Consider the following 15,961-nt stretch of genomic DNA (forward strand, 5'->3'; position numbering starts at 1 on the left):
GATCCAGAGGTTAAGGCAGAAGGGGACTATCAAAGCAGCTACAGTGCCTGAAACCTGCAAAACAAATTAGGAAGTGAGCCCTCTGCATGTTCCCTCTGGGAGTGGTTCAGCTGGTTTCTCCTCTGTTTGAGCGAAGGGCTGTTTGTTCTCTTTGACAGTGGCTTGGATGCTTTCACTGGTGGGAGGTGATTTATTCAGCTGTGGATGCTGGCTCGGCCTGCATGCGTAGTTGTGTTGGGCTGTATGACCACTAGCTAATGGGCCTTGGTCACAGAGCCTGGATGCCCGTGGGTTGACAGATTCAAGAAACTGTCAGGGCAGCTTTGAACTGACATCAGCCCTGGAGTAAAATCAACTATTACCCACTAGATATGTGCACAAGAGAAAGACGGGTCTGTTTCTTGGACTTACTGGTCTGAAGATATGAATGTCCTGGTTGCGGGTGATCAGATGGGCGTTCTTAGCAGTGCACGTGGCCGTTTCAAGCTTGTCTCCGGTCAGCATCCAAACCTACACAGGAAACAGAGACAGAAATCCCACTCCAGTGTCTTTAAACCCAGATATAAGACTTTGAGAATCATCTTGATAATAAAAGCCTGTAAAGATTGCTCCACGGGCTTTTAAGACAAAGCCTGTGGAGCAATTTTACCAATAAAAACAGTGTTAGTTTAGATCTTGTGCTTCAAACAAAAATAACACAAGTCATCACACAGACTGGTATCACAGCATCCAAATTCTTTCTCATTAGTATTTTGGATCTTGCATATAAGAGAATTGACATGACTGATTCATCAATATCACAAAAAAGGTTTGGGGGGATTTTATCCTCAGATCTTGACATTTCTGACTCCACCCAAACACAGCTGAATTTCATTTTAACAAATTACATGAGTGGTAACTTTTAAAAAGCAATGTTCTGTTCGTGTGGTTTATTTATAAAACACACACATTTATTTTTTTATTGGATGACTTTTTAAAGAAGAAACTGACTCCATGTTCAGTAGTTTGTCAAGAGTTTTGGAAAACTACATAGCCGCTGATTTTTAAAAATTTTTAAATGCCATGACCCAAAGAAATTTGACTCTATTTCTGTCTGCTGTACTAAAGCAGAGGATGAAAACGGGCTTAGAGTAAAGACTTAAGACTGTAAGTTGAATCGTTATCATATTTGTTGCCATGGTCACAATAAACCGGAGAAACTGAGATTTGTTACTTTTTCTGAAGTTTAGTTTAAGTGCCTCTTGTTTACCTTTTGGTGTGAAACATATGAGCTACGCTTGTGCTTTAGCACCTATGAAGAGCATACTGGGAAAGAGCATCCTTTTCAAAGACTGACGCTGTGTCCACACTAATACGTTTTCGTTTGAAAACGAATCTTTCCTCTCCGTTTTAGCCTTCCGTCCACACTGAGACAGCGTTTTGAAAACGCTCTCCAAAGCGGATACATTTGAAAACGCTGTTTTTGTGTTACTCGCAGCAACAACTCCACCTCATTGTTAGTCCATTTAAAAAACTCGGTGCTTTTCCTCAATATTTTGCGTTTCAAAAGACGTTTCAAAGAGCCAGAAAGTAAATAAACGGCTGACAGAAATGAGGTAGGTCGAATCGTCGTGCGTTTCACGCAAGCACAGTACTGGAACGTAAGCGTTTTTGGCCGTTTCAATGTGGACGCACAACTCTGTGAAAACGACTGAAAATGATAGTGTGGACACGGAACGTTTTCACGAAAACGCCATTTTCAAATCTATCCGGGCTAGTGTGGACGTCGCCTGAATTGAACATCTAAAATAACTAAAGTGTCAGTTTTAAAGTTTAAGGGATGGAAAAAATGAAGGCTGTATTGAGATACATACAGCCAATATGAAAAACATATGTGCTTGTCTTCTTAGTTTGTTGCTACTGTGCACTGTAAGGCCATTTACCCACTCCACCCCACCCTACCCCACAGACCTTGATGCCTGCATTGCGGAGGATCTCCAGAGTGGGCCTGACATCAGTCTGGAGCTGATCCTCCACCCCAGTCAGACACAACAACTCCATCTCCATCTCAAGACTCTCAATCACTGTGGCCACCTTCAGAGAGCGGTCATGGACGCTGAGCTTGGCCTGCACGTACCGTGCCTGGAGAGTCGTAGTGGGAGGATAAGAAAGTTTAAATACTGTGAAATTACTGCAAGAAGTGAAACAGCCAGGAATAAAAGAAGAAAACAGGAATGTGGCTGTCAGCCAGGAGAGTCAAGAAAAACAAATAAGGAATAAAATGAGCTAGGAATATGTCATGCATTGTGCATACATAAGGCCAAATTTGCAGTCTACCTACTATATACCATCCTAAATGCACTGATACTTTAAATACAAAAATAGCAAAATACAAAAATCTGTGTATAAATGTAAACTGTCAAGCAGCCCTGAAAGCTATAAATATAGCTTTGTTAAACAAAATAGCTATACATACAGCACACTGTACTTACAGCATACAGGACAGACATAATCAATCAGTTAACGCCCATCTTTAGCATTTCAGCTCGAGGGCAATTTGTGAGTGAGACAAAGCAAAAACAATCTGAGTGTGACTCATACAGAAACATAAACTCTGTGTGTGACTCAGTTGGTGACTCACTGCTGCCCACCAGCTCTGCTCACTCAATTATACACTTCAGTAATAGGCCTGGGGCTAACAACAATGAGGGGGGCCTGGTGTATGTGAGGAACAGTGGGGTAGAAATACTGAAGGGGGGGTCAGAGGTTAGTCTAATTACCCAAGGACACACTTTGACATTTAGAAATGCTGAACATGTCTCCTCCAAATATCAATATCATGTGTAATGCTTGTCAGTCGACAGATGCTTAATGTAACTTGAGCATGTTTTACTATCACACTGTTGAAACTGTAATGGCTTTACTAGACAGGGACCAAACAATGCATGTATAACAACGCTCGTAAACCTAAGCACACTTCAACAGCCCCATCTTCTCATACTTGAATCTGAAACCCAACTCTGAGCTCTGTCTTAGATTGCTGTAGGTCAATTTCATGGAGGGCTGTTACCTCAAAATCCTGATACTGCTCCTCTGTCAGCGACTTTTTGGAAACCACGAGGACTCTCAGACCTTCCCTCGCCATGTTCCCACACTAGAAAACACAGACAACATCTGCATGTGATCTAAAAGTTTGTGATTTACTATTAACAGGAATAAAATCAGTGTCATCAGGTATGCGGCATGACTCGTGGGAAACATAGAAACATACCTCCTCCTCCAGCCAGTCGTTATACTGGACGATGCCTGACATCACCACATCGGCACCTTTCATGTAGAAAGTGATCTCTCCTGTTGATTCATCCTAGAAAAACATTGATTTGTGCTTTATCATGTGCAAACGGTACATAAAATTGTATTTAATATTTGGTACAATGATTACCCAGCCGTGCTTCTCGCAGGGGGATTTCTACTCAGCGTGCACAAGCCAAAGTGCACGTGCGCCATTCTATTATTTAGTGTTGCCTAGAAATTCATAACTTATTTTGGTATCCACAAGAGAGTTTAAAAGTGTTTGAAAATATTATCAGGAGGAAGTCAACTTTAAAAATCCCTGGCTTCCTGAGCAATATCCCAGCCAGCAATAATAAAGTTAGTCATCCGACTTAGTCAGAGGTCACAAGGTGAGGTTTTTCTCAGATTATACACTTTAGCACAAATCTGTTTTTCGTTTGTTTTCCTTGTTAAAGTCAGCACCAAGCAAGAATCAACATCATAGCAACAACCACTGACCTACATTGACTGTAATTGAAAGTAATTTCTAAGCAATAGAGATGTGAGGAAATCAGTACATTTCCTTTGTATCAAAATATATTGAGCAAGATGGACAGCAGCCACTACTAACACTAACAACTAGTAATAATATTAATTTTGGCACTCACTCTGACTATAATTCCCATCCTTTTGCTCTCATAAGTGAAGGGAAATATCTGAAGGATTGTGAAGTTCAGTATTTGGCCAGTAGGGGTCCGCAGCTGCATGGATGACTGGTCTCTTCCTACAAGTGTAAGGCCGACGCTCTCAGTCCACTGCACCAGCGACACCTATCAAAAGCACAGTGTAAAGGCTTTAGTGAGCGGTCATTAAAATGCACAACTGACACTAAATATATATAGAGCACAATAAGAAGGCAAAATATGTAGCTTTTAGCTAATAACACATATTTCTACCAAATAAAATATTATCATCATTCAAGAACCCATTAAGAGAAAGTGACCTCTGCCTGGGTCATTTTATTATTTTCATGGCAAAAGCATTGTCAATATGATGTTCCATTACTTGAATTACACAGAAAACAGCGAAGGCCACTTTGAAGTAGACTGTCAGAGAACATCAATAGCTCAAGCATTTTCAGCACTTAAGACTATTGATTGAAAAACTGGGAAGATGTCCATTTCTTAACTGAAAATATAGTTTCTGCTTGTTCCTTTCTGAAGGACACAACAGACGACATCCATTAATACAATAGAAGCATGTGTGCGGGGGTGGTGTGTGTGTGTGTGTGTGTGTGTGTGTGGGGAGAGAGAATGAGGGGAGATGGCATTGCCCAATAACTTCCAGACTAGAAACCAGATCACATTCCCAATTCATCATCCATCTTCTGCCAGGACGAACAGCAGAGAAGCCAAACAGATGCAGATAAGAGACAATAAGGGAGACTGCTCTGCTCCTACAACAACTTTAAAATCACAGATTCTGGGATACCAAAATTACTTATTTTGGAAATATGCACCACATAGCCTAAAAATGTCTGACCAGAAACGCTTTAGCGTCATCAAAGCTCTGACTACTGAAGTGTTTGTCATACAGGTTGGGAAGTATGAAGATTATGCTTAGTCAGAGTCTAGAAATATTCACTGTGGAGGAATTTTGGGATCGGGTGTCTGCCACAACAGCACTACCTTATAATAGAAGCATCTGAGTTAGCGGCCCATTTGTAACTGGACTGAATAATGCTTGACCCAGATGGCTTGACTCACAAACACCACATGGCTGACATGTTCTTTATGAGCCAGAAAGCAAAGTGATTCAGATTTCACTCCTCGTTGAACCAAACCATACAAACGAACATTTATTAAAATTTTAATAAATGTTGAACAAAAAAAAAAAAGAAAAAAAAAAACTACTTTCATCTGCATGCGGATGGTGGCAAACTGTCAGTTTACATTACAGTAGTAGAAACCATACATTTAACAGTCACTGACATTGCATCTAATGTGCTCACACACAAAACCAGATCTATAAATAAGACTTCCTGAAAGCTGTTGCAAAGCAAACTGAATCTGCCTCGATTGTATCAAACTGACTGAATGCAACTTTCAGGTCTCAGCAACTCAAAGCCAACTGTTTTATCCATTGTGACCTAAAACAATAAAACGGCTCCATTTCCTACCAACAACGCAAACCACCGATGCCAGACTTTTTTCTTTTTTCTTTTCTGGTGACCACCACATAGTGTATTGGGTGCTATTAAAATGCAAAAAAAAAAAAAAAAAAAAAGGAAACTCAGAGGGGGCTAAGTGCAATGGGCTGAGGAGCACATTAAGGAAATCCGTATTTACATGGCAGGAAATGGATCGAGTCGAAGTCCGCAGCCTTTTTCCTGACGTTCAAAAGAATTCATACTGATCAAGGACATCAGTGTGGACTGCATTTCTGTGAGACTCTCCCTATTCAAGAAATACAGACACTCTTGTAATGGCCTTGACCAAAAACACAAACCTACGCATCTTATATGCTTAGAAATCTGCTTCCCTGTTTTGCTCTTGGTCTTAGGTTTGGGTAGAGTAACTACATTTTAAACATTTCAAACTGAAACATCAAAAAATAAGAGTTCAGCTTTATATATTAACATATATCATCTGATGAATGAATAATAAAGGTCTAATCACACTTTCAACTTCAGCACGTTGATATGAAAACAGTCTTTTAGAGTCATCATTTGTGTACGGATCAAAGTGAGGTGTCCTGCAGGTTTTACATGTGTCCTTGATCCAACACAGCTGATTCAAATGGCTAAATTACCTCCTCAACATGTCTTGAAGTTCTCCAGAGGCTTAGTAATGAACTAATCGTTTGATTCAGGTGTGTTGACCCAGGGTGAGATCTAAAACCTGCAGTACACCGGCCCTCGAGGCCTGGAGTTGGACACCCCTGTTTTACACAATAATAATGTGCATATCATTATATGCCTTATAGGTTTTTATAAAACAGCATTTTCTTGGACTGGATACCTCATCTGGGCTGGATGCCTGGTAGACTCTGCAAGTGTCTTCGTAGTGCTGCTCGGCCTCGGCCTGGTCCGTCACGCCGTTGGACTCGTACACGGGTGTTACGTTGTGCACCAGGGCGATGGCCTTCACAGCCTCGTGAACTCTACTGCTGATGGTTTTTCGAACCTTAGTGGCTGCTGGAGCCCTGGAGGCTGGAAGGTCATGGGTGGGCTGAAGAGAATTAGAGAAGGTACTGTTAGTGCAAGAAGAACAAAGAATATAAACGTTTTAACAGACTTCTTTTATGTGAGTCTTTCACTGTTGCCAGCTGTCAAGAGAGGGGAAGTATTCTAGCCAACAGAGCTAATTATCAGTACTGTCAACTTAAAAAAAAAAAGATCAAAAAACCATGGGCCACTAGTGACTGAGAGTTTGTGAGGAAGCTGCATTAACACTTGAAATGTTTCACAGACTGAGGAACTAGCTTCTTCATTTCAACAGTTTCCATTATCGCTATGTTAGCAGCCTGTAAACATAACCAGATGTGTAGAGTAAATATGAACTATTTGCTTCTGCATTGTGAATTTGCTATTTTTAGAAGGCTGCATGTTCTCAGGGTTAATGATGGTGTCATTAAAGGAGTCCGGTCAGTGCTTCGCTTGTGGGCTAATCCTGTTTCCTGCTCTACTAACCTCTGGTGTCAAGAGGGATAAAGAATGTCATTTGAGGTCAGGAAGCATTCAGCTGAACAATAATCACAAACTAATACATTTTGTAAAAAAAAAAATTGCTTTTTTAATCCTTTCAAGAGCTTTTTAAATTTGAATCTCTTCTTCTGAATACTGGGACACAGTTTGCTCAATTTAGTCACTTTTTCTTCTTAAGATACACATAACACCTTTCACCTGCGTGTAGGCACTGAACACATGGCTCTGTACTTCATCCATTGAGTCCATCCCATATGCCACAGTTCCAAGATGGAGCCGTCTGAACACCATTTCATTTTGGGTAAGAGTTCCTGTTGAAAGTTACATTACAGACATTTAAACAGTAAAAGTTATCACGCTTGACAGCACAAATTATGACCCTATTGTAGAGATTCAATTATCTAACTAACAAACAACAATCAGTCACCTGTAACAGCCACATATGGTGACCAGAAAAATGCCAGAAGCATTTGACACTACACACAACCTCCGTATCCTCACACTTACTTTAAAAGCATTTCTGCCAGTATATCAAAAAGACTTCAGGGGACTTACACATACATTAGTGTGACCTGAAGACCCCACTGGCCTTATCGCTCTCTGGATGTGGAAATGGCCGATCATTTTATTAGGCATGAGGGCTGTAAATCTAACGAGTAACACCTCCTGCCTGTGGAGGTTCACTGGTGGAGGTGTTATGCTCTAAAGGTGTGTATAGATGAGAGACTTTGATTTTTTATGATTTAAAGGTCCTGTAAGTCTCAGGGAGCAAGAAACCCACCGCATAGCAACGCTGCAGGGTAGGAAACAGCTAAACTCTGTCTTACAGAATACCTCCTAGGAAAATCCTCACCACTTTATCCTCTCGTGTTACTGCTCAACTAGGTCAACAAAAAACGGTATGCTAGGTTACCCGTTTTGTCAGTCAGCAGGTAGGAGATCCGTCCGAGCTGTTCAGGTATGGTGCTTGCCCTCACCACTGTCCCAGGGATCTTTGAGTCTTTCTTAATCATCCAACTGAAAACCATCTTTCCCATATCCAGATTTACACGCAAACTGCATCAGATAAAACAAGGAAGCACGCAATTTTTCATTCCTCACATGTAAATATAACATAGCACTGCAGATGCCATTAAAAAAAGAGCGTTAAGTCGGACCTAATGGGCACAATGTGGGAGAAGAGCAGCAGGAAGCGAAAGATTTGCAGGTACCAACGGCCGGCGAAGTGCTGGAGGGCCACCATGACCAGTGACACCACAACCAGGGCTCCAAACAGGATTTTAGTCAAACAGTTCACCTCTAGGTCAAACAAACCAACCTATAAGAGAAGCAAACATAAAGCATCTACTTACTGTAAATATAAAAGATCTGTGTACTGACAAAATGCAAATGTAAATAAGTGAAGCAACAAATTAATTTATCTGAATAATTAAGTTAAATCCAATCACACATATACTGTATAAAAAAACACATACTAGGAAAAACACCTTCATGCAATTAAATGATCAGACTTCTGTCTTCCAGCTCTGGCTTACACTACTGTACCTTGTGCCTAGGGTTGGAGGTGTTCATGACACTGCGCAGCTCCTTGCCTGTGTAAATCACGACCCCCACCACTGTGCCTGGAGTAAGTGAGGCAGAGACAAAAAAAAGACCAAAAAAAACGGCCTCAGGGCAATATAGTAAAGGTACAACATAAAACACAGCATGTCAGGAAGACGTTTTCCAGACTTATAATCTTGACATGAATAGATTTTTCCAAATGAAGAATGACATTTTGAATGGAGGACGCAGATTTCTAATTGCTTAATGAACAACACATGCTTGTGCCGGTTAAAGTGGATTCACTCTCCCACAGACGAAGCACACTTTCTTTACAATTATAGTTAGCGGTGCCTCTGCTTTTTTAGAAAGGGCTACCTCATTGGGCTTTTTTCCAGAGTGTAGATTTGATTAGATACACCATCAAATCAACAGCTATGAAGGATCAGTGCTTAAGTGAACACGCAGGTCCTGGTTACTTGGATATTAACAGCTTTATAGATGCACCACCAGTCAGATATTTACCAGAGGCAATAACAGTGCTCGCCCACAGGGTGTTTTCAATGCTGAGGCTTTCATTAACTGGTGGGTCTCCATCTTCCTGTAACAGTTGATACAACAGACATGCAGAATGATTACTAAGGACAGAAACCAGCTCGTCTCTGCTTCTCCTAATTGAGCCACAGATAACCTATTAATCGGTTTTATCATTCAATGTTTTAGTAGTCAGCTGAGACTGAAGAAGTCACTTGGATGAGTGACGAAACATTTCTCCCACAAAACGCTACGTCAGATGAACAGAATCAACTTTTGGAGATTTACTTACCTGGATGATTGAGCATGCATCAAGACATTCAATGTTTTAGAACATATAACACAGCAAGCGCTAGGGAGTTAAATTTGGACTCTTTTACTTGTTGGGGTGTGCTATATGTTAAGAGTTTTGCAGGATTTCAACTTTTTATCGATGTAGCTGAGTGATTGTTGCGGTGGGGTCCTCAAACGCTTTAAGGAAACTCATTTTTAAGTCTGATCTAATATCTATTCAACCATTTATCAAATTCAGGATTGCTGAAACTGGAGCCTAATCCAGCTATCACTGGGCGACAGGCGAGGTACAATCTGGAGAGGTCACTATTGTATCACAGCTCCTGATCTAAAATAAGACATTCAACAACTTAAAAGTGTCACTTTCACAGTTTTTATAGATGAAACCAATAAATTGTGTTCTATAAGACAACAATTGAGAGCACAAATACACTTCAATGAGCATCTTTCTTTCTGCATGCTTCTGTTGAGGGGTATTTAACAACACTGATATCACTGTACTCAGTTCAGCACGGTTTCTGTTACAGCTCGAGCATAAAAGTGACAAAGACTCAGATGTTGGAGATGAGATTAACATGTCTGAAGGGAGATTAGGGTTCAGCGTAACAATGCAACCACTTACCCTGGTAAAGGTTCCGATAAAGTTGTGGATATCAATGTTTGGCTCTTCTGCATACACGTATGATCTGATTTGGAGAAGGTCCTGTGAGAGATTAGACAACATGACTTAAAATTACCTGAAGAAGAAAAGAAAAGGCTTTACAAGTCCTACATGGTGCAGAACATTGTACATGCAACAATTATTAATGAATTTAATGTTTAGATTGCATACTTAACTTAGCATGTAGTGGCTAAATAAAAGACTTGTTTCTCTCAGTTCAAATTACTCTTGTATTTATTAGTTGTTATAAAAAAAAAGAAAAAGAGAAACAACAACAGGGCAAACATTCAGTTTCCAGTCGAATCGTTACTGCCAGCCTCCATCTACAGTTTACAACTCACGCCAGCAGTTGGTAGTCTCTGCGTGCAGGCCACTGGGAGGCGTAGTTTCCAGTCCGTCTCTCCATCAAGCTGGTCAGTCCGCAGGAAACAGGAGCCTGGAAAAGAGAGGACAAGAGCTGCTACTGACGCCATATGAAAACAGTCACCTCTAGGGGGCAACAACAGAAAGGTTTTTATTTCAAAGAAGGAAACTCATAAGCTCCATTATTGATCACTTCACTGCCTACAGCAGATTATCAACCATACTGAAGGCTAGACTGCGAGTTCATCATATTCTCATCTTTTCTAATAAACATCAATTTTTTAAGTTAATGTTATGTGTGAATTTATTTTAACATGGGGTCACAGATGAACACTGACTACTGGGAACAGGATTGAGCAGTTTATTGCTGTTGGGGTAGAAGTGGAAGCGTCTACCAGACCCCTTCCCCCCCACTGGCCAGCATGAGTCATCCTGCCCAAAACTCTAAATCCTATCCTAGGCCCTTCATAATTGACCTAATGGCCTCCACATGGAATGGGAGATAACCGAGCACTATTTCCAGTAAAACAAAGTTGATGTTTTTCTTCCCCCAACAGGAAGACGCAACAACAACAAGCATGTAGCGTTTCTTTCTTAGTCACATTTGGATTTCTAGGCTATAAATAAAACAGCAGCAGCCTGTGCATTTCAATTTAAACCGCCTTAGTCAATGTTTGGTGTCATCTCCCACAAATGATACACTAATCCATATTTGATTATTCAGATGAGGGATCTTCCCCTCTTGTCTTCTTTTTGTTCTTTGCATTTGATTTTTTTTTGTGTCCCTTGATTTTCCTTTTCATTATCTTCTCATTTGAAAGACAAAATTAGTCAGAGACAAAGATGAAAATCAAACAATGTTTTGTCTATGTGGCCGTGGCAACTCGCCACAATAACTTTGAGTGATAACTTAGTAGTGGTCACGGTTCCGATTTATACAATGTAGGACTTCCTGTCGCAGCTCAGGGCTAATCCCTGCACCTCAGCGCCTTTTTAAACAACTCATTTCCCCAGCCGGCCTGTTGTGGATATATGGATGAATGACCGGCAGATGTTTACCATTTCTTTCAGAGGTCCTTAGAAAGATCATGTCAGCAGGAACACGCTGGTTCTACAAAGAAAGGCAGAAAGAAAAAAAATGGCGTGAACCTTACATCCTGATTCTATACTTTCCTTCTACCTCCTTATGCTCTTGTGACTTTTTTTCACTTCATGTGCCACATTACCAACAGTCAGTCAGTCAAAAATATTAAGCCCCTCAGCAAATCATTCTGTCATGGCCCTAAAAGGACCCAAGCCAGCTTTTATACTCAGCCTGACCCGGCCATTTCACTCAAGATATTACACATTAAATTCACATGACCGCTTTGGCAAAATCTAACTGTTTAGATTTAGTTCACGTGATTAATAGCAGTTTAACAAAGCAAGTCGCATGGCTTTTCAAAGTGAGATTTATTTGAAAACTTTTGCCATCACCTCCACCGATGACTTAGTGAATTGTAACCCAGATGACTCGGAATCACTCGGTCATATTAGCAAAATGTGTAGGACAACATGTGTGACCTTTCCCTCAACTGCACTTAATGAGTGATTCAGAGAGAAGCCCTCCGCTGGAAACTGAAGACAGAACGCGCTTCTCACATTTCATGTACAAAGACCTCAGGGACTCCAGTCTGTCCGCGAGGGGAGCAACACAGCAGATCCAAAACTCACACAGATATCGAACTAGAAACTATAAATGAAATCTCGAGATAAAACTAAAGCGCTTAATTGAATTTGTATTTCAGATCTAATTAAAAGGCATTTCATGTTCACATATGCCACGCGCGCATCGAGTCTGACAGGCCGACACTCAGCATTGATCACAAGATTACAAAATCTTTACTAACTCTTTTCACCTCAGTCACCAGCGGAGCACAGAAGATTAACAACCCCCTCATTACTAGCTGTCATATAAACGGTAACTTGACAGGTCTAAAAAGCAAAACTATTCACAGATGTGGATGAAAAAAAAAACTTCAACAAACCTTTTCCACAATTATTAGATCACCAACTTGAATGCTGCTGCTTTTAACCTTCACAGTGCCTGAAATACAGAAGAAAACATAAAGTTAAGTGTTTGGCAAGTTTGAATGTTGATTAAAGTCTCACATACACAAAGCTATTTGAAACTTTTACGTGAGTCATGTAGTTAAGAATTTAAATGGAATCTAGACCACCCAACATTTAGATTTTTGTCTTAAAAGTTTCCCTAATTATAAGCTAGTGAGAGAATGTGGTATTTTTTCAGCAAATATGTCTTCACAAAACCCAGACCTCTGGGCGAATTGCATGGCTCACTAGTCACCTGAGTGAATCTGGGAAAGTAAGTCTCCATGAAGATTTGAAAGAATGCTGGGGGAGTTGAGCCTTTTCTTTCATTCCACTTGGAATGAACGGCAAAATTGTTTGGAAGAGATCACTGACCCTTGAACTCTGCCGTGACCTCTGAGCTTTGCATATGTAAGACATTAAAGCACATTAATATCGCTATGCATTCGGGTTCATGGAACTTTACTCTACAAATGCATTTTACATTTTACACGCTAACACAAAAAAGACCTATTCGGTAACACTTCACACCACAGCTTTTAGCAGAAAAGCATTAAGTGATGAAATGTTCTAGATGGTTTTGACTGATCATATGGCAATATCTCATGCACGTGTATTCATAAACATACAATTTAAAGGAACTTAGACAAAATAACTGCAACCAGTACACCGAGTTCTGACACCATAAAGTTTCTATAAACCACAAAATATGCAGAGGGGCTGCCACCATGGAGGCAACCAGTCATTGTGTTTATGGGTAAAACAAGCTGCCACATCAAAGAGGCAAAGTGATGGAAACCACAAGAGGTCCCATGCTTTTTATTGCTGGTAGCACTTTATACCAAGGCCTCTTATGTACACTTTTACATCTCTGCTTTGAATTACCCACCATTTCCCCCAGCCCCAATAAGTTTTAACAGGACCAACCTCCTACAGTTAATAGACATGTTTGCTAAGAAAACAAAAATGCAACACAGAAATCGACGCAGGTAAAACCTGCTTTCAGTTCTTACCTCTTGTTGAAAGCTTGCTGTAAATCTGAGAGTTCACTTCTTTGTCTCGAAGGTAGCACCTAATTTCTTCAATTGCCTCTCGCATGATGGTAATGATCAAAACAAGACCCTGGAGAGTGACAAGTCACAGTGAAAAAGTAACTAATAAAGTTTATGTGAGTGCTGCAACCGTGGAAGTGAAAAGAAATAGCTAAACCTTAATTTTCAGCAAAAGTACATTTTAAAAAAGCATTGAAGAGGAACACAAATAATGGAAAATGAAGCTGATTGACCTTAATGATTAACAGTAAGTGAAATGCCACATACCAGAGGGACCCAGTAGGTGTAGAGAGCACCTAAGCGTAACTCCTCGACAAATTGAGAGCAGGCCAAAAGCAAAAAGTACAAGTTGAAGAAGTACTTGAACTGATTGAACAGCACCTGAGAACAAAAAGGCAAAGGATCAAGAGTGAAATATTCACAGTTTCGCAAAGCAATGTGCATATGGAGGCTGTTGTTGAATATACACGATTTTCAGTTTCTGGCTTTCCCACAAAGAATAATAACCAGGACTGTGACAAACAGAATTCCAAGTATTATTTTAAGTAGGGTTTAGGAGCTTCATGGTGTAGTACACATTTGCCTAGCAAGCAAAAAATCCCTAGTTGGATCCCGAGAGGAGGCACAAATCCCCCGGGGGCTGCGTTAGGAAGGGCATCTAGTGTAAAAATCTGCTAAAATGCTGCTCAGATATGAGGACCTCTTGTGAATAAGGGAGTAGATAAAAGCAGCTTTCATATTAAATAGGGTTTAATTTACCCAAAAATAACATGTGCTGCCATTTCCCAGAAAACAAAACAAAACAGGAAAATGCTCACTCACTGCCTCAACCATACACCAATGTCACAACCTTCCCCCTCAAAAGTCTACTTTCCTGCTTGACAGTATGTGACTTAATAGAGAATTTATTTGTCATCTGATCATCAATGAAAATGCCTTTGAGTATGCCTGAAGGATTTTTTTTGTAGTTTCTTTCCGTTATCTTTAGTTTTGTGTAACAAGTATAATATGTTATTTAAAACAAATCTGTTTTCACTGCAGTTCCTCTAATGACCACTTGAGGCTGGCTACAAAAGCGAGTCATTTCCCATCTTAAAAATTACATTACAAAGTACGTTTACAAGCTTGAACAAAAACTGGTTATGGTCTCAACCAGTAGCTTTTCCTCCATAACAAATGTGTGCTGCATGAATCTTTTAATAACACATCCATATTGGATGCTGCTAAGTCTTAAAATCCCAGCTGTGGAGTCTTTGATTGTCAAGTGTGCCCACACAAGCAGCTATAGCTGATTGCTGTCTCCTTGGCCTCATCTCAGTTAATTCACTGAGCAGAACCTCACTTCTACTTTTAACAGGATTTTCTGGCAAACACTATGAGCTGCTTTGTCATACAGCTTATCCAGTAAGTTTGTGATTCAGCTTTGTTGAGCGATACCCTTGTATTTTATCGGTCTTCTACTTTTATAAATCATCAGGTATCTGCATCAGTACTTTTTACTCATCCAGTTTACAAATGCAGCACTTAGCACTCCACCCTCTCTTGCAAACATGATGATTTTTAGCCTTAGAAAACGACAATGGGCGCATCCAAAACACTAAAAATAAGGCCTCAAAATGTGGACTCGCCACCAATTAGGTGACGTCACGGACGCTGGATTCATCTTTCACTATTACTGACATGCAGCACCCAGCAAGACATTGTTCTCTCTAACGGAAATGCTCTCTTGGTTGAGATGACGATGCAATCTGAGTATACCAGCGCATAGGAAGACCACTAGCTGTGAGTTTGCTGGCCTATTATCTTCAGTAGTCTTCCTTTGCCATAAATTGGGACAGTCAGACATCACCTGGATCTTTTCCACATAGCTGGCAGGTTAAAAAGCATTGAATGTCTGACCGTTTGTGTAATTACACAAACAAATACCTGTGTCCGAGAATGTCTAGAACAGCCTGGAGATGCAGTAGAGACAGCTAAAGGCTTGCCTTTTAGAAAATGCAACGACACAGAGTTGAAAGTGGCAAAAATAGCAGTTTAACTGGCAATATGTTAACACGCTAAATTAATAAAGAATGAAAATGATCTGACACTGCAATCGTATCCTTTTGAGTGAATTAAAAATCAAAGTTAAAAGATGTTAATCTAGAACTAAAATCACTCCAATTAACTGCAACATTGTCCACATTTACACACAATATCCGAAAAAACCAACCACAGACGTAGCATTGCAGCAAATCTGGCAGCATCTATAGGTGTATAATTTCACAGCTCATATAAGCATCTCACGCACCCTTACTAAAGAAGTACACTTTTCAGTTAGGCGTACAAATCTTTTCATGAACCAACAGATATGGAGCAATGTGCAAACACATATGGCTACTTTTCATCTGCCAGCGTCAGTCTAAAATTCAACACACACACTACAGCTTTGCTCAGTTTCATTACCATCAGCGTGTGAGATTACTA

General features: G+C 40.3%; 1 protein-coding gene across 1 annotated transcript in view; it reads right to left on the reverse strand.

The window, feature by feature from the left end:
* atp9a (ATPase phospholipid transporting 9A) overlaps positions 1-15,961 on the reverse strand; it is a 33,738-nt gene that overhangs the window by 13,983 nt on the left and 3,794 nt on the right. Inside the window, exons 3-19 of the mRNA XM_085343772.1 lie at positions 13,763-13,876; positions 13,457-13,565; positions 12,380-12,438; positions 11,412-11,463; positions 10,331-10,425; positions 9,951-10,031; positions 9,026-9,101; positions 8,504-8,580; positions 8,116-8,276; positions 7,872-8,014; positions 7,157-7,269; positions 6,273-6,482; positions 3,921-4,082; positions 3,251-3,343; positions 3,050-3,133; positions 1,951-2,121; positions 412-510 (exon numbers count right to left, since the gene is read on the reverse strand). Of these exons, the coding sequence (XP_085199898.1) occupies positions 412-510; positions 1,951-2,121; positions 3,050-3,133; positions 3,251-3,343; positions 3,921-4,082; positions 6,273-6,482; positions 7,157-7,269; positions 7,872-8,014; positions 8,116-8,276; positions 8,504-8,580; positions 9,026-9,101; positions 9,951-10,031; positions 10,331-10,425; positions 11,412-11,463; positions 12,380-12,438; positions 13,457-13,565; positions 13,763-13,876 (1,899 nt within the window). The remainder of the gene's footprint in view (positions 1-411; positions 511-1,950; positions 2,122-3,049; positions 3,134-3,250; positions 3,344-3,920; positions 4,083-6,272; positions 6,483-7,156; positions 7,270-7,871; positions 8,015-8,115; positions 8,277-8,503; positions 8,581-9,025; positions 9,102-9,950; positions 10,032-10,330; positions 10,426-11,411; positions 11,464-12,379; positions 12,439-13,456; positions 13,566-13,762; positions 13,877-15,961) is intronic.

The sequence above is a fragment of the Diplotaxodon limnothrissa genome, linkage group LG20 (assembly GCF_057381915.1).
Source record: "Diplotaxodon limnothrissa isolate DT_005_m linkage group LG20, D_limnothrissa_male_GT1.1, whole genome shotgun sequence".
Taxonomy (NCBI): Eukaryota; Metazoa; Chordata; class Actinopteri; order Cichliformes; family Cichlidae; genus Diplotaxodon; species Diplotaxodon limnothrissa.